We start from the raw sequence: 17,971 nt of genomic DNA, 5'->3' as shown, positions 1-17,971 counted from the left end.
TTTCAGGCAAATGGAAAGGGGAAGGATTGTACATGGAGAAAACCAGAAAAGCAATGTTAGGGCTTGCCTCTCTTAGGTGTAGCTTTCAGGAAGGAAGAGTACTTAATAGACAGATACTAATATTCAGGGGGGGGGGGGGGGTTGGGGGGGACTGACAATTTAGACAAAGTTTCCCCTACCATTCAGGGAATAAAAATTGGACAGGATCCCTGATTTCAACTGGAGCAAGCCAGTTATGTTCCCTTCACCTGCTAATAAAAAGTAGCAGGTGTGAGAACTGTCGCCACTGCTATAAACACATTCTATTCACACCAATTATATTTAGTCTCTACATGCACTAATGGGACCACAGAGACCTTTCCCTACATCAGCACAGACAATGGTACACTTTTCTTTCCCCATCCAGTACACACCATGAAGCTGCTGCTCTTCCCTAAAAATGAGAAAAAGGATGGCATTTTGTCCATTAGGAGGTGCAGGACCTAGTAAAGAAAGTCTCCACTCAAACTTTGGAACAGAGTAGCCAGCCAAGTTCAGTGAACAGAAGCATGAGGAGCATTTAACCAAAAGGAGCGTGGAACATTTCCCTCAAACAGTAGTCAAGGCTGACATTGGTATTTTTCTGGAAGTTGTTTAATTGATCCAGTTTTCAAGCTGAACTACTGTGAATCCATTTTGCACCATCCAAATCAACCAATAATTGAGGCAGCCCAAAAGATTTATAAGAACCGTATTGGCAAGTTATTGAGAACTGTATAAAGTCATGCTGCCACTTGGAGGAGAAAATAAGAACTGCAGATTACAAGCTGCATGAAAAAATTACATCTCCTCCCTACATCTGGCTGATTTCTCCCTACATCTGGCTGAGGAAGAACCTGACCTTATGCACATACATCAGGTCTGAGTCTGAGATCTTCCTTTTATCAAATATCACTGCAGCAATTCTTCCCAGCAGATGGGTCTAGAAAAAACCTCTCTTTCCAGCCACAAATCATAATTCATTTGGAAATCTTCAGGCAGTTCCACGCGTTGACCCAGAACACTCTGCAAACAGTTATCCACAGGGAGAAATTCTGGATTGTTATGCATGCGGTCATAGCGGCGAGAGTTGAAACGCTCTATGCTGGCACGCAGAGCACACTCCTCAGCTTGGAAGTCCCATGGACGTGCATCCAGATCTGCAGAAGTAATGTAAGTCATGATCAGGCTCCAGAGCATCAAAGCAACAAAGAGGCCTCTGACATATGAAAAAATAGCATGGGCTCAAGAAAGCTTACGCCAGAATAAATAGTTTTTAAAGTGCTAAGGGAATCCTGTTTTATTTTGTTAGTGCCACGATAATACTGCTAACTACCTAGGATTTCTACATATTTCTATACCTTTACTAGAAACTTCAAATTTTCAACTTTCACAGTTTAACAGGAAAGCTTTCAGAACCCTAAAGACCAGTGCTCCCTTTGAACAGCTGACTGATATCCACAAGTGAATTGTGGGGATCTTGCAGATGGTTGTCAGGCTGCTGGGAGTGAATGGTACAGGAAGGCTTCAGAGTCTCTGGACAGGACCAGATGGAACTGAGGCTGGGTTACCATTTACAGTCCATTTAATAAAATATTACCACTAACTGCTTTCACACACAGCCCATTAGTACCTACCAGGGATCATGCTTGTGACAATGTTCATATAAAATATTTTAAATGAAATAAAATGTTCATCCACTTTGCAAGGATTGTTAAGTCTCTACTGCCTAATCCTTTTCCAACAAAATGCAAACAAAAAGCTCAAATGTCCACCCCAAATCCAGAAAAAATGAGATAATGCCAAATCAAATAGTCTCCCCCTTGTTTTTTTGGTGTGTGAAGTGAGGAATGGGATTAATACCATATTAGTATCCCACTATGGTTTGCATAACAGAAGGCTATCAATTTCAACAAAATGAACTTCAATGATTCTGGGGGAGGGTTGGGATAAAAATCTAATAAAATTTAGCAAAATCTGATAGAAAAGACAGCTTTGAGTATTTTTCCTGAGATTAAACTTTTCTTTTACTGCCTTTTATGATGAATACACACAAACTTGAACCAATCATGAGTTTACTCGTCTACTGGCTACCAAGATAGACTAAATAGCTCAGTGAATGTTTGAAACCAGGTTTCCCTGCCCAAGTCAAGCACTCAAGACACTATATCAGTCTAACAAAGCAAAATGTCTGCTTTGAAGGCACAAGATATACTTTATGCCCTCAGTAGAGAAAAACACAGCCTTCCCCAGTTTGCTATATGTAGGACAGGTGAAGCAGTTTATGGTATCCTAAACATTACTTTTGTGAGCTTTCAATGAAAACAAATACTTCATGGGGTATGACTTGGCACAGGTTCATGAAAAGTCTAGCGGGAGCAGCCAGGATGAGACCCAAAACATACCATTGCCATAAGCCCAGTCATCATTAAGGCGATGCCGCACTTTCTGGTATATTGCTGACATGGTCTTCATATTGCTCTTTCTCCACTGTCGCCCCAAATACTTTGTCTGCACCTTGAGAAGCTTCAGAACATAGAGCTGCATCATGGCTTGCTTCACCTTGAGAGCTCGTTTCAGAATGGGAGCAGACTTGAATACCACCAACATCTGGGAAATTAAGGTAACACAGGGTCCGTTCACTAAAGCTGAACTTGTGTCTCAATCTGCCCATAACCAAGGCTTTGGTAAACGTTCTATAAAGCCTTAATGGAGTAGGAAGAACATAAGCAGCAGGTATGTAGACAGAAAAGGGTCTACAGAGGAGCTTCTAACTCACCATTGTCCTAGAGTGTTTCCACTTGGTTAACTTATTTAGTATCCTAAGAAGATTGATGCAAGAAAACAGATTGCGCCAGCAAAACTGATTGTTGTCCCCCGCTTCCTAGAAGATAAAGCAGAACTGAGTACAATTCAACAAATGCGACTGAGAAGAAAAGCCAGAATTAGGAAACACCCCTTGTTCATAATGCTAAATTTAATGCTGCCTCCACCACCTCTACATATTCCTTGTCAAGGTAAAAGGTACAGGCAGCTTTGCTCACCAGGCTCTCTGCTGTCAGCTCAGGTAACTCATGTACCACACAGTATGGATAATCTAAAACAGAGATGCTAAAACATAAGAACATGCAAACAGATCAGAATTATAATCAGCATAGTATATTATTTCCAACACTGTTTGATACAGCCTAGTTCAAACATATGAGAAACATGATGATATGCAAGGGCCAGTGCCAGGCATTTTTGTGCCCTAGGCAAGGCTAACTACTTGCACCCCCCCCCCAACTAAACGATTTTCAAAAAATTTCTGGAAGAACCCCTCTTTGCTTTACTTGCTCCTTAGCTCTTTCTGACTTTTGTTTGTGGAACTGAGCTCCATAAGGCCATTTTTTAAATCAGCCATAGCTCCCTTAAAAAATGACCATATTTGATTAATAAGTTTAAGATCAGTCCAGGGATAAGCTAGGACTATAGTTAGCACAAACCCTCTTAGTCCAAGCAAAGAAAGAGCAGGGAACAGTTGGGTTTAGGGTGGAGCATGCTTCATGGGAGTGAAGCTAGCAAATCATGGGGTTAGAGTATGTCAACCCATGTCATGTTGCAATTATCCCACATAACCAAAACTGCACAACCATACTAATGGAGACATTGTAACCAAATTGGCTTCTACATTCATTGCTGGCTTGAATGCCCAATAATCCAACCCTTCTGGAAAGCAGTATTAAACAACATTCATACTCTAACTCAACAAAATATTTCTATGACACCAGAAGCTTTGCTACTGAATTTTAGTCCAAAGAACAAAGCTCCCAAAGTTGTACAAGAAAGAATTACCTTATTACTTTATGCAACTAGATCAACAATAGCCAATACATGGAAAATTGACAAAACTCCATCCTTAAAATCCTAGAACAATAAACTCTGGAATCTATATATCCTAGCAAAACTTAATGACAAATTGAAACCATTAAGAGACTAACTACTATTCTAATATAGTGACTGTCTGGTTTCCAGTTTTAGAATTCCTACAAGAAAGATCTGAGACACCTACTGTTACAGAAGCTCTTCATTTATGGTGAATGTATGCACTTATTTACTTGTAAAAATAAGTCTGACACCAGTGACTTGGAAAAGTATTTATTTGTTAATATTGTTAAATAATACATAAGTTTGTATTGCTACATAACAAAACGACCAATAAAAGAATTATTAAGGGGAAAACCCCATGTCATGTGACCCTTCACTCCAGGCTTTGCTGCTGATGGAGAACAGATCAACTAAGTGGACTGGAGGATCCTTGAAAACTTTACCACAATTGTATCCTGAGGATTAGCCCTCCTTCCACTGCCCCTTCTCCCATTTATTAATTTAGCTTGCCATCTCTCAATCACCTGTGGCAAGCTAAATTAATATCTGTGGATAATAAAAGGAAATCATCGGAAACAATGTAGCTTTCACAAAACAGTGTACAAATATATCTAGTGCAAACTGAATTGAACAAAAGAACAGAACACTGAGTATACAGTATGAATAATGTCCCCCCAAAGTCTTTCCACAGCCTGAAAGTCGGCTTCTTCTGACACAGGGGTGGGCAAAATCCTTTGAACTCAGCGTTCAACTCCAAATGGTATGGAGAAAGTAAGGAGGAACCGCTTATTGCAGGACTCTTCGTGATTTCGACAGAATATACTTTATCAGCCTCCTTTTCTCAATGTTAGATGGAGCCTTAACTAAATGTTCTTTACACATGGATTAACGCATGCTCTTCTACAGAATGCAGTATATTCTGTCGAAATCGCGACAAGTCCTGCAATAAGCGGTTCCTCCTTACTTTCTCTCTGCCATTTGGAGTTGAACACTGAGTTCAAAGGATTTTAAAGGATTTTGCCACCCCTGTGTCTTTCAGAAGAAGCCGACTTTCAGGCTGTGGAAAGACTTTGGGGGGACATTATTCATACTGTATACTCAGTGTTCTGTTCTTTTTGTTCAATTCAGTTTGCACTAAATATATTTGTACACTGTTTTGTTAAAGCTACATTGTTTCCGATGATTTCCTTTTATTATCCACTGAGTACACTGATTCCAGTTGTGTTTATCAAAATTAATATCTGTGGCTGAAATAATCTATGGCCAGCCACAGTTGCTGAGTCTCAGAGATTGTTATTGCTGACTTGTAAGCAGGGCATTCATGTAGCTTTAAGGAAATGTGTGCGAACAGTTGCAAAGTTGTTTTATTGGAGAGGCAAATGAGTACAGTGGTGGTCAGCCCATCATTATTTATTTACTTTGTTTGTTTATATTTTATTAGTTATTTACCAGTTTTCTACTTGAGTCTCAAAGTGGATTACATGGTATATAATATTGTAATCAAATAGCATATGAGATCTACTAAACAATGCAATAGCACTAGGTTTACAAAAATTACAAACATGCAAAAAAAAGGGATGGAACATGCTATGTCAAGCAATGCAAAAAACCTGAATTACAAAAAAATGAAAACAATGCTGTAAATGTGTGATAGAACATACAACAAACCAACAATACATATGGCATAGACTACAGTGTCGTTTGTTATAAGCTTTATAAAAATACCCTCCCAAGCAACTGTTTTACACAGGCCCGAAAGAGACAATAACAGAACAGCACTAGTGGTCACGTACACCTCTCAGGTCAAAACAGTCTAATGCATTATCAGCAACTTACAACCTTTCCTGGATAATGACAGCTCTCTTACACAATTACTGTGGGGCAAACCGTTTCTAAGAACATAAGAACATAAAGAGAAGCCATGTTGGATCAGGCCAATGGCCCATCCAGTCAAACACTCTGTGTCACACAGCGGCCAATATATGTGCGTGCATGTGTGTGTGTGTGTGTGTATATATATATATATACACACACACACACACACACACATATATATATACACATACTGTGGCTAATAGCCACTGATGGACCTCTGCTCCTTATTTTTATCCAATCCCCTCTTAAAGCTGGCTATGCTTGTAGCCGCCGCCACCTCCTGTGGCAGTGAATTCCACATGTTAATCCACGAGTTCTTGTATTGTGAAAAAGGGAGAAAAGTACGGTACTTCTTTCTCTACCTTCTCTATCCCATGCATAATCTTGTAAACCTCTATCATGTCACCCCGCAGTCGACGTTTCTCCAAGCTAAAGAGCCCCAATGTCAGACTCTGGAAAGTTTTACTGTTATATGATGCTAATGTTATAATATGATGCTTAGCTTAAACTGCTCTGAGCTGCTTGACCTAACCTACTAGCCCTAATGTAGAAACTTTGCATATCAAAGGAGGACTAGAGTTGTTATTAACCCTGCTGTGAGTTCCTGTCCTTGGTACGAACATTTGCAACAATCCTTTGAAGATAAAATGCCTCAGGGGCAGCTAGAAGCTGTTCCTGTGAGAACGGGAACCACAGTGAGATAAGGAAGACCTAACATGTGAAATGTATCACCATACTGTGGGAATGTATTCATGTTTAGAAAAGCCTTTGATGTAATCTCAGTTAAAATGTCTATGCACTGAAGGGAAGGCATCAGTTCCAATGATCCTCTGTTCAGAACTTTGGTTTATCAAATAAAAACTTAACATTGTAACTAATGGAAGCCTGCTTACTTTGAATTTCCATCGTCTGACACCCAAGCTCTATAAAAAAAAATACTGTTTTTCAAAGCAATGTACTCAATTCTGGATAGTCCAGGCTAGCCTGATCTCATCCGATCTTGGAAGCTAAGCAGGCTCAGCCCTGGTCAGTATATGGATGGGAGACCACCAAGGAATACCAGGGATGAGATGCAGAGGCAGACACTGGCAAAACACTTCTGAACGCCTCTTGCCTAGAAAAACCTATGGGGTCCCCATAAGTTGGGTGTGAATACGAGAACATTGATGGGAAAAATTCTGGAAACAGTGGAGTTGGACTACTTATCCCAGCTGTTGGCTGGGAAATCTAAGGAAGAAGCAAGAAAACATTGGTTGAAATTCTATACTTGGTTAGATACTCAAGACTCTTAAGATTCTCTGGTAAGAACATAAGAGAAACCATGTTGGATCAGGCCAATGGCCCATCCAGTCCAACATTCTGTGTCACACATGGCTAATATGTGTGTGTGTGTATATGCATACACACACACACACACACACTGTGGCTAATAGCCACTGATGGACCTCTGCTCCATATTTTTATCTAATCCCCTCTTTAAGTTGGCTATGCTTGTAGCCGCCACCACCTCCTGTGGCAGTGAATTCCACATGTTAATCACCCTTTGGGTGAAGAAGTACTTCCTTTTATCCATTTTAACCCGACTGCTCAGCAATTTCATTGAATGCCCACGATTTCTTGTATTGTGAGAAAGGGAGAAAAGGGCTTTCTCTACTTTCTCCATCCCATGCATAATCTTGTAAACCTCTATCATGTCACCCCGCAGTCGATGTTTCTCCAAGTTAAAAAGCCCCAAGCGTTTTAACCTTTCTTCATAGGAAAAGTGTTCAAAACCTTTAATCATTCTAGTTGCCCTTTTCTGCATTTTTTCCAATGCTATATTATCCTTCTTGAGGTGCGGTGACCAAAATTGCATACAGTATTCCAAATGAGACCGCATCATCGATTTATACAAGGGCATTATGATACTGGCTGATTTGTTTTCAATTCCCTTCCTAATAATTCCCAGCATGGTGTTGGCCTTTTTTATTGCAATCGCACACTGTCTTGACATTTTCAGTGAGTTATCTACCACGACCCCAATATCTCTCTCTTGGTCAGTCTCTGGCAGTTCATACTCCATCATCAGGGGAGGGACGGTGGCTCAGTGGTAGAGCATCTGCTTGGTAAGCAGAAGGTCCCAGGTTCAATCCCTGGCATCTCCAAAAAAGGGTCCAGGCAAAGGTGTGAAAAAACTCAGTTTGAGACCCTGGAGAGCCGCTGCCAGTCTGAGTAGACAATACTGACTTTGATGGACCAAGGGTCTGATTCAGTATAAGGCAGCTTCATATGTTCATGTTCATATGTTCAACTTGTATTTGTAGCTGGGATTCTTGGCCCCAATGTGCATTATTTTGCACTTGGCCACATTGAACCTCATCTGCCACCTTGACGCCCACTCACCCAGCCTCAACAGATCCCTTTGGAGTGCCTCACAATCCTCTCTGGTTCTTACCACTCTGAACAATTTAGTGTCATCTGCAAACTTAGCCACTTCACTGCTTACTCCCAACTCCAAATCATTAATGAACAAGTTAAAGAGCATGCGACCCAGTACTGAGCCCTGCGGCACCTCACTGCTTACTGTTCTCCACTGTGAAGACTGCCCATTTATACTCACTCTCTGCTTCCTATTAATTAGCCAGTTTTTGATCCACAAGACGACCTGTCCTTTTATTCCAAGACTCTCGAGCTTACTAAGGAGCCTTTGATGAGGAACTTTATCAAAAGCTTTCTGGAAGTAAAGGTAAACAACATCTATTGGGTCCCCTTTGTTCACATGTTTGTTTGCCCCCCCAAAGAACTGTAACAGGTTAGTGAGGTAGAAAGTTGCTTTCTACCAACTTTCTAGTTTTCTGTGTGCTATCTCAATCACAAACAACTCCTCACCCACAATAATACATCTAATTTGAACATGGACACTGGTAACAGAGCTTGCAATAAACCCAGGTGCCAACTTTGCTGCCACATATACCCAGACAAAACAATCACTGGACAACTACATCAGGGGTGGCCAACGGTAGCTCTCCAGATGTTTTTTGCCTACAACTCCCATCAGCCCAAGCCAGCATGGGGCTGATGGGAGTTGTAGGCAAAAAACATCTGGAGAACTACCGTTGGCCATCCCTGAACTACATCAACTACACCATCTCAGCTTTATTCACCTGCTCATCTTCTAACATTGGATATGCCATTAAATGCCAACAATGCACTTTGGCCCTCTACATAGGGCAAACAGGTCAAACCCTACACCAAAAGATAAATGGACCCAAATCTGACATCAAAAATCACAAAATTGGAAAACATTTCAACTTCCCAGGACACTCAATGGTGACCTCAAAGTAGCTGTTTTATTGCAAAGGAATTTCAGAAACAGATTAGAATGAGAGATTGCTGAATTACAAGTTATTACAAAGCTCAGGACAATGGCTTAACAGAGATATTCTTTTCTTATCTCACTATACATGCTAAGTAACTCAGTTCTTATACCCAGAAATTAAACTTTATTAGTCTTAAAGGGGCCACAGGACTCAAACATGGTTCTTGCATCTGTTTGTTAACTCCTTTTATTATCTGTATGCCAATTTGCTGCTGTTTACATGTCCTACCATATTGTTATTCCAGTCTTGCTTTATTGCTCAGTTACTTATGCATCTTGATTGTAATAATCTCTTCTTGACAACCCCCAACTGCATGTAATATTTGAGGAAATCTGTTTCAATGTATGTGAGGAAGCATACACATGCTGAGTCTCTGTTCTTGCATGTACCCATGTTTGTCTTGGGGGTTAGGTTGCTTTCTGCCTTTTAATAACATTTTCTGAACTGTTTGACATACCAAGCATAATTATTTCTGCTGTGTTTCAAATTATTGTAATCCAAGTCTTACTGCATTGTTTATTAGGTGTCTCATCTGAACTATTGCATTGACTTGCACCATGTAACCCATTTTGAGCCTCAGTGAGAAAGGCAGACCATATATAAAGTAAATAAAATAAAGTGCATAGGATCAGGCCATGAGTAGGATTCTTCTCTAAGTGAACAAACAGGCTCAAGCAACAGTGGCATGACCCCTGAGGCTATCATCTTCCAGCAACTTTCTGTCTTCAGAGCAAATGCAAAACACCACAGCCTCCCTTTGTGAATAAGATTCCTGTGGATTAACATATATTAGCTAAAGAAGATTTGTGCTCACTTACCTCTGGATCAAAATTTCATATTCTGCGTCTCCTGTTCTGTCAAAAATAATTTCCCCAGCAATAAGAGTTCTATAGGAGTATTGTGAAACACTGTTCTGTTCTTCTCTCTTTCTTTTTCTGTACTTCTGAGCCTGCTACAGCATCTGTTTTATTATCCTCAATCTAATGCTAATTCTGTTCTAGCCAAATGCATAGAGAATTCAGTCTTGGAAGATGTATGACAGGCTTCTCACTGTTTACCTCAACTTCCTCCTTTTTTTACTAGAAAATTTACGCTTGATAGATGTGTGATAGATTTTACACCTTAATGCTGATTGTCAATTCTGTGCTCTCTTTGTTGTTGTTCAGTCCACAGTCCAGTACGACTCTTTGCGACCCCATGGACAAAGTCACGCCAGGCCCTCCTGTCTTCCACCATCCTCCAAAGTCTGCTCAAATTTGTGTTAGTTACATCAGTAATGCTGTCCAGCCATCTCATCTTTTGCTGTCCTCTTTTGCCTTCTGTCTTTCCCAACATCAGGATCTTCTCCAGTGAGTGCTCCCTTCTCATTTGGTGGCCAAAGTATTTGAGCTTCAGCTTCAGCATCTGACTTTCCAGGGAACAGTCTGGGTTGATTTCTCTTAGGACTGACTGGATCTTCTTGCAGTCCAAGGGACTCTCAAGATTCTTCTCCAGCACCACACCTCAGAAGCATCTATTCTTCTGCGCTCGGCCTTCCTTATGGTCCAGCTCTCCCAGCCATACATTACTACTGGGAATACCATCGCTTTGACTATATGGACTTTTGTTGGCAGGGTGATGTCTCTAATTATTATACTGCCCAGGTTCACCATAGCTGTCCTCCCAAGGAGCAAACGTCTTTTAATTTCATGGCTACAGTCACCATCTGCAGTGATCTTGGATTCAGGAATGCGAAATCTGTCACTACTTCCATGTCTTCCCCTTCTATTTGCCAAGGTGTGATAGGGCCAGATGCCATGATCTTAGTTTTTTTTATGTCTAGTTTTAAGCCTACATTTGTGCTCTCCTCTTTCACCCTCAACAAGATGTTCTTTAGGTCCTCCTCACTAGAGGAAAAGAGGTAGAGGAACTAGAGATCAAATTGCCAACATTCACTGGATTATGGAGAAAGCACGGGAGTATCAGAAAAAGTCTATTTCATTAGAGTGGTATCATCTGCATATCTGAGGCTGTTGACGTTTTTCCCGGCAATCTTAATTCCGGTTTGTGCTTCATCCAGGCCAGCATTCCGTGTGATGTACTCTGCATATAAATTAAATAAGCAGGGTGACAACATACATCCTTGTCAAACTCCTTTTCCTATTCTAAACCAATCAGTTGTTCCATATCCCATCCTGACCGTTGCTTCTTGACCCTTAGACAGATTTCTCAGAAGACATGTGAGGTGGTCTGGAACTCCCATCTCTTTAAAGACTTGCCAGTTTGTTGTGATCCACACAATCAAAGGCTTTAGCGTAGTCAATGAAATAGAAATAGACGTTTTTCTGTTTTTCTGATACTCCCATGCTTTCTCCATAATCCAGTGAATGTTGGCAATTTGATCTCTAGTTCCTCTACCTCTCCGAAACCCAGCCTGAACTTCTGGTACTCTTAGGTCTGTGCTATAGGCAGCTGCCTAGTTGGCCTAATGATAGCAATGGCCCTGATGATAAAAGTTCCCCAAGCCTTGCTTGTTTATCTCCAAATCCAGAACAACAGAATGCCTGTCCCCTTCCCTCTCCCTCCAAATAGTATCCAAGAATCCAGCACCACTCAATGGCCTTAGAATCTCTCTGCAGATGTTAAGTCAAGATGTTCAAATATATTTTGGGGCTGAGTAACAAGCAGGAAGAGGCATTAATGTGGTGGGCATTTTCTTCAGCAGGCTCTTATCAGTGCCTATGAACAACCGCCTTCTTTGCTAACTAAATTCTGGAAGAGCATTGGGTGTTCTAAAACTGTCACCTAAGGTAGCAGCCAGATGTCCTGCTGCAAAGAGTCACATTTGCCATCACAGCATTCTAGGACAAAGGTATACTAGTGATATTTTCACCTTACCTGTTCTTAGCAGTGATGTATGACATGATGTTCTGATTGAAGAATTTCAATATAAGTGGGATACAGTTGGCAAACACCAGGTGCTGTGCCATGTATTCAAACTGATTTAGGGAACAAACACAATAAGGTATATTAAGCAAGTGCATTCCAGATTCACTTAATTACTCTGCTTCAAATGTTATACCTTATCATGCTTACCTGATACACATGATTTAGCTTGAAGTGTTTGAGCAGCAGCAGCAGCACAGCAGAAATTGCTTTTACAATTATCTCTTTATGCCTATTCACATCAACTCCCAGTTTCATGCTCTGCAACACTGTTGTTCTGGAAACCAAAGGAATGGTATTAGTGACCGTGATGGGGCTAGCTCTGGCACTATTACTTAGTGTTCTGGAGCATTTTTCATTTAAGAAACCTTTATAATAGCTGTCCTTCTCATCTTAAGGAACCCCCATGAGGAGTCACTAATTCATATTTCAATAAACGGGTAATAATCAGAGATGATTACTTGAGTTTGCACCGCAGTTTTCTCTAAACCCTTTTCAATTCTGATTAATCTCAATATAATGAAGAACATAAAGAACCATACATGGCTTCACTGGCAAACAAAAACAACCTGAGCTAGGCTGGGTAGGAAGTTACTAAAGGAAGTACCACCAAGCAAAACTCACAGGGTACAATGTAGCCTAGTCTTGTGAAGTGTTAATAGCTTCAGGCAGCTTTTGGTCTCACTAGAACATTATTAATGTTATACCCCAGTTTAGAGAAAAGAAGCCCTCTACTAAAGCACAAGGAGCATGGTGTAGCCTGATCTTGTCAGCTTTTCAAAGCTAAACAGAGTCAGCAGAAGAAAAGGATGAATTGTTTTTTATACTCCACTTCTCCCTGCCCTGAAAAGTCTCACCTTCCCTTCAGGCACCTTGTGAGGAAAGTGGGGCTGTCAGAATTCTGAGAGCTGTGATTGGCCTACGGTCACTCAGCAGTCTTCACATGGAGGAGTGGGGAATCAAATCCAGTTCGCCAGATTGGAGTCTATTGCTCTCAACCACTATACCACGCCTGTACTTGGAAGGGAGACTACCAAGGCAGGCTCTGTAGAAGAAGGCAATGGCAAACCACCTCCGCCTCTCACTTGCCTCGATAGTCCCCGGCTTGGGTTGCCATGAGTCAGCTGCCACTTGACAACTCTTTACACACACACTAAACCACAAGCATCATGACACTCCAGGAGTTTTCTTCAAACATTGTCAAGCAATGGCCTAAATGCTATGAAATTGAAAGGTCTGCCAATTAAAAGGCAGGTTAGTTTCAAATTGCTTTCCACAGGCAATAAAGGATCTACATAGATATTCCTCTATTTACCAATGCCCAGTTTCCAAATTATAAAAAGGTAAAGGCAGTCACCTGTGCAAGCACTAGTCGTTTCCAACTCTGGGGTGATGTTGCATCACGATGTTTTCATGGCAGACTTTTTAAGAGGTGGTTTGCCATTGCCTTCCCCAATCATCTACGCTTTTCCCCCAGCAAGCTGGGTCAACCTTGAGCCGGCTACCTGAACCCAGCTTCTGCCGGGATTGAACTTAGGTCATGAACATAGAGCTTGGACTGCACTACTGCAGCTTTCGCAGTTTCTATCATCAGTGTGCCAGTCCTTCACCCCATCAAAGAAAAGCAAGTAAACGTCTGTCCAATGTCTTGCCCCTTAATTCATTACATGCCAGTACTTGCTTTTCCCCTATTAATGGCACTCACGGCATCTCCTCTGGTAAAACATCTGCCAGAATGTTAATAGAGTCAGTCTTGGCTTTGGATGTAGGAGCTGCAGCCAGCAGGATTTTCAGTAAGGCAATCTGTGGATAAAGATCTAAGTGAGAAACAGAAATAGGGACGGGCAGAAACAGAATTATGAACTGAAATTCATCATGACCTGGGCTTGGTTTGTGGTTCGAGAACCTCAGTTCATGCCCATCCCTATATGAACCTTCCATGACCATCAACGTGGTTTTGGAGGTTTGTGGGGGTCATGGGGAGTGAGGGGGATCACTGCAATGGCATGGATCTATGCAAGGCATTTCAGCGATCCTTCTCGCCCCCACCCAGCTTCCAAGCATTCCCCTTAAATGGGTTTTGGAAGATCTCCCCCTCCTCCTCCATTCTGCTGGGCTCAGGGAGCTGCTGCCAACAGAAAGGAGGGAAGGAAGATGCACAAACCCAAACTGGTTCCTGAAGCAAAATGGTTTCAGCTTTGCTACCTCAGAGCATACCATGCTACCTCACAAACCACAAAGAACCTCCATTTTCCTGGTTCATACCCATCCCTATTCTAAAGTAGACAATTATAGGAAAGAAAAACAGGAACTCAAGTAAAGATAGTGGCAGATGAACATGACGCAATTGGTCATGTACCAACAAACAGATGAGACATATGAATAAGCTTGTTGCACAATCCAGCAATGAAATAAAGATTGAGGCTAGATATTTCTCCCATCATAAAGGTGGTAAGAATAGAGTGCAAACATAAAAGGAAGGAATAGGAATTGAAAGAAGGAGTGAACGGGAACATGCACACTGAATTAGAACGAAGCTCACCATGTACTGGGGCAAGCTAGGAAGTAGACCTTGGTACAAGATTTCTGCAGGAACTTGCTCAACCTCCTCTTCCCCCTATTAACATAAAGAAATTATTATTAAAATAGCCATTCTAATACTGAGTTCATACCAAGCATTTTCTGAGTATAATTCATTTCTAGAACCCAGGCAAATTCCAGACAGAAATCTCCCTTCCCTACACTTCAGCACAAATTAATGGTGAAAGTTTTCCACTTACTCCTGACAAGGGAGAACGTAAGTACTCCTCTTCCATTTGTACTTGAATTTCTGCAATAGATGTATACTTGTGCTATAGGGTGACAAAACAAAGTAAATTAACCTTACTGTATTAGTAGTACATTCAAACAGTAAATTCAAACAGTTCCCCAGGGATTCTTAGCACAGAGAAAACAACAGGGTTTAAAACCAGCTCTTCTACAGAGACATCTTCTTACAGAGGCACACATGGATTAAGGAGTATACAATGTGGGTACCCACCAATTTCAGAGTTTTGATACTCTCATGAATCGGTCTGGGAAGTCCCACCACAGTGTTGGTATCACTAGAAAGAACAAAGCAAAACTTGTCAGGCAGCAAATATCACAATGTAACAGATAAGAATATAAAACAGTAAAATTTTGTAAAACTGTATACTGGAGTGAGCCTAACTCAAGAAGCTTCTCTTCATTATTTTTCTATCATCGTTTGCAATCTGTTAGAAATGGACATTCAAATGTGTGTGTGGGGGGAATGTCTCATGTGCAAAAAACTGGAAGCATCTTCTCCAGGTTAAGCACAAATATCTGTTTGCACATGAACCTACATTCTTGTGTTTTTCTTAACTTTTTCTTTTACAATAAAATCAAATAAGACAGATCTCTGTAAGTTTTCTTGCAGCTTAATAATAACAGTTTTTACTGTTTACCAACTTAAAAAAACAGCAGTGTTTGCAAATTAAACAGTCCCCAAGGTTCAAACTGTAAAGACATTATATTTTTAATCCACTGGGTATATAACTTGAAATAAAAAATTTACAGAAATGTGATCATAATCTATAATTATAGTTTTCTCTTACCTTTCCTTGTGCACCAACAGTATCTAAACATGTAAAACACATGGGTGAGCCCAAAATTCAACAAGACCAGAGCTGCTTTAACTCACCTCCCCAAGGTGTAACCAATGAATTTACTCCGACTGGATTCCAAAAACATCTCAATATCTTTTTCTCTGTAGAAAAAAAAGAGACAAGAATAGCACAGAGTGAAACAAAAATAGTTCCAGAAAGATAATACTATTTTATAGTGCAAAAGGCATTCCAAAACCTCATACTACTTAGATTAACACAAAGGAGGATGTAAAAGAGATGTCCCCTTAGCCACCTTACATAAAAGTTTCCATATAATTAACATGACTGCATCAACCCAAGATGCGTATGACTTTCGCTGTAGCCAATGATCCATACGCACGCACGCACACACATATTATGGCCACTAGCCAAGTATTCTAAGCACACTCATATGGCAAAGAAAAGAGCCTTCCAGAAATGCAGCCATCCTGGCACTACTCACCTGACCTTGGGTGCCCAAGGCAAACCTTTTGGGCATGTCAGTCGGTCAGCTGAAGGATGCTGGACAGGAGGAGGCATCACCTCATCTCTTTCGAGAGGGAATGTCTCTCCCTCAAGACTATTATCATCATCATTCTCCTCCTCATCTTCACGGGAATCATCAGTTTTGTAGGGATCCCGTTCATTGAAAGCATCTAGATTATCTTGTTTAATAAGAGCCTGCAAGAACCAACATATAGCAAGTTAACCCATCTGATCTCGTGAATATTGTTTCTCAAAGACAGCAATGTTATCTCCGTTAGTGTCATCAGTCCCTCAGCTCACCTTATGTTCCCGCCGGCCCCGTTTCTGTTGCTGCTCAATCAAATCAGAAGCAGATGCGGGAGGAGAAGCAGCCCTCATGTTACGGATTACTTTGATACTGTCCTCAGGAAGTGGGGGGAGTCCCAGCATCTCCCGTTTCTCCCCTTTCATATCCTGAAGTTCCTCGAATCCTCCAAGGGTACACTACAAAGGTCAATGTAATTTTGTTGCTTTATCTTTTTGATTATTTATAAACAGTTCAAAAACTAGCTTGCTATCAGTAAGGCAAGGGAGTGACAACGGATTTGCTGTGGTTATATGCCAGCATGGTATAGTGGTTAAGAGCAGTGGACTCTAATCTGGAGATCCAGGTTGGATTCCCCACTCCTCCATATGAAGTCTGTTGGGTAACTTTGGACCAGTCACAGTTTTCTCAGAATCCTCTCAGCCCCACCTACCTCACAAGGTGCTGGTTGTGGGGAGAGGAAGGGAAAGTTTATTGTAAGCTGCTTTGAGACTCCTTAAGGTAGAGAAATGCAGGGTATAAAAATGTACAAATTCTATTAGTTTTATTAGAAGGCTGATGAGCTTGTTGGAAATCTGGTCAAGAGGTACTATAGCAGTGGCATTGTGTATTTTAGGTTGTTGTTATGTGTATATATTTGCTGATATCATTTGCATTGTTCTATCAAAACTTTGTACTTTTGTTAGCTGCCTTGAGTATTCAAAGAAAGGCGAGGTATAATCCCACAGTCTCACTGACGCCGGAACAAATTAGTAAAAAGAACCTATATAGGCATATCCAAATATATCTCTGTTCAGCTGAGCCCAGGAATTAAAACAGACCCACATAATTTTGTCTGATCTAACAACATCAATGATAGTATTAGGGATACCATATTTGAAGTGCCATGATTTACAGCAAGCAGAATCTTACCAAGACAGTCTTCCAGAGCAGCAGTAACACCTTCTTCATAGGGAAATGTGGAGCATGACCACTGCAGAATTTGGTCACCATCCCAAACAGCATAACAGAAAATGGCTCATTGTTATAAAGTGGTGCCCCTGAAAGGTAATATACAGGTGTCACCCATTTTACAAAAAGATCTCTCAATTTTTGTTTAATGGATTCTAGTTACATCCTCTGCAATCTCTTCTAGTGAATCCCATTACCTCCCAGTACATTCATAACTTTTGCTTCTGAAATTACTGTTTACATACAAACTTAGTAGTGTTACTAAGAGCCCCATGGTAGAGTGGTAAGATGCAGTATTGCAGTCCAAGCTCTGTTCACCACCTGAGTTCAATCCCAGCGGAAGCTGGGTTCAGGTAGCCGGCTAAAGGTTGACTCAGCCTTCCATCCTTCCAAAGTTGGTAAAATGAGTACCCAGCTTGCTGGGGGTAAAGTGTAGATGACTGGAGAAGGCAACGGCAAACCACCCCATGAAAAGTCTTACCATAAAAATGTCATGATGCGACGTCATCCCAAAGTCAGAAATCATTTGTGCTTGCACA

The 17,971-nt window shown here is 41.0% G+C and overlaps 1 protein-coding gene across 1 annotated transcript in view; it reads right to left on the bottom strand.

Moving 5' to 3' along the window:
• Positions 1-705: 705 nt before the first annotated feature.
• The window catches only part of STRIP1 (striatin interacting protein 1), a 32,250-nt gene continuing 14,984 nt past the window's right edge, over positions 706-17,971 (bottom strand). The window contains exons 8-21 of the mRNA XM_060231616.1: positions 17,394-17,521; positions 16,478-16,660; positions 16,155-16,372; positions 15,748-15,813; positions 15,085-15,148; positions 14,825-14,896; positions 14,587-14,661; positions 13,750-13,847; positions 12,195-12,321; positions 11,997-12,097; positions 3,063-3,129; positions 2,798-2,902; positions 2,424-2,628; positions 706-1,178 (exon numbers count right to left, since the gene is read on the bottom strand). Coding sequence (XP_060087599.1) covers positions 931-1,178; positions 2,424-2,628; positions 2,798-2,902; positions 3,063-3,129; positions 11,997-12,097; positions 12,195-12,321; positions 13,750-13,847; positions 14,587-14,661; positions 14,825-14,896; positions 15,085-15,148; positions 15,748-15,813; positions 16,155-16,372; positions 16,478-16,660; positions 17,394-17,521 — 1,757 coding nt within the window. The 3' untranslated portion in view covers positions 706-930. The remainder of the gene's footprint in view (positions 1,179-2,423; positions 2,629-2,797; positions 2,903-3,062; positions 3,130-11,996; positions 12,098-12,194; positions 12,322-13,749; positions 13,848-14,586; positions 14,662-14,824; positions 14,897-15,084; positions 15,149-15,747; positions 15,814-16,154; positions 16,373-16,477; positions 16,661-17,393; positions 17,522-17,971) is intronic.

Source organism: Heteronotia binoei, chromosome 2 (assembly GCF_032191835.1).
Source record: "Heteronotia binoei isolate CCM8104 ecotype False Entrance Well chromosome 2, APGP_CSIRO_Hbin_v1, whole genome shotgun sequence".
Lineage (NCBI taxonomy): Eukaryota > Metazoa > Chordata > Lepidosauria > Squamata > Gekkonidae > Heteronotia > Heteronotia binoei.
The sequence above is the reverse complement of the archived record's forward strand: the minus strand, read 5'-3'. Positions and strand labels throughout refer to the sequence as shown.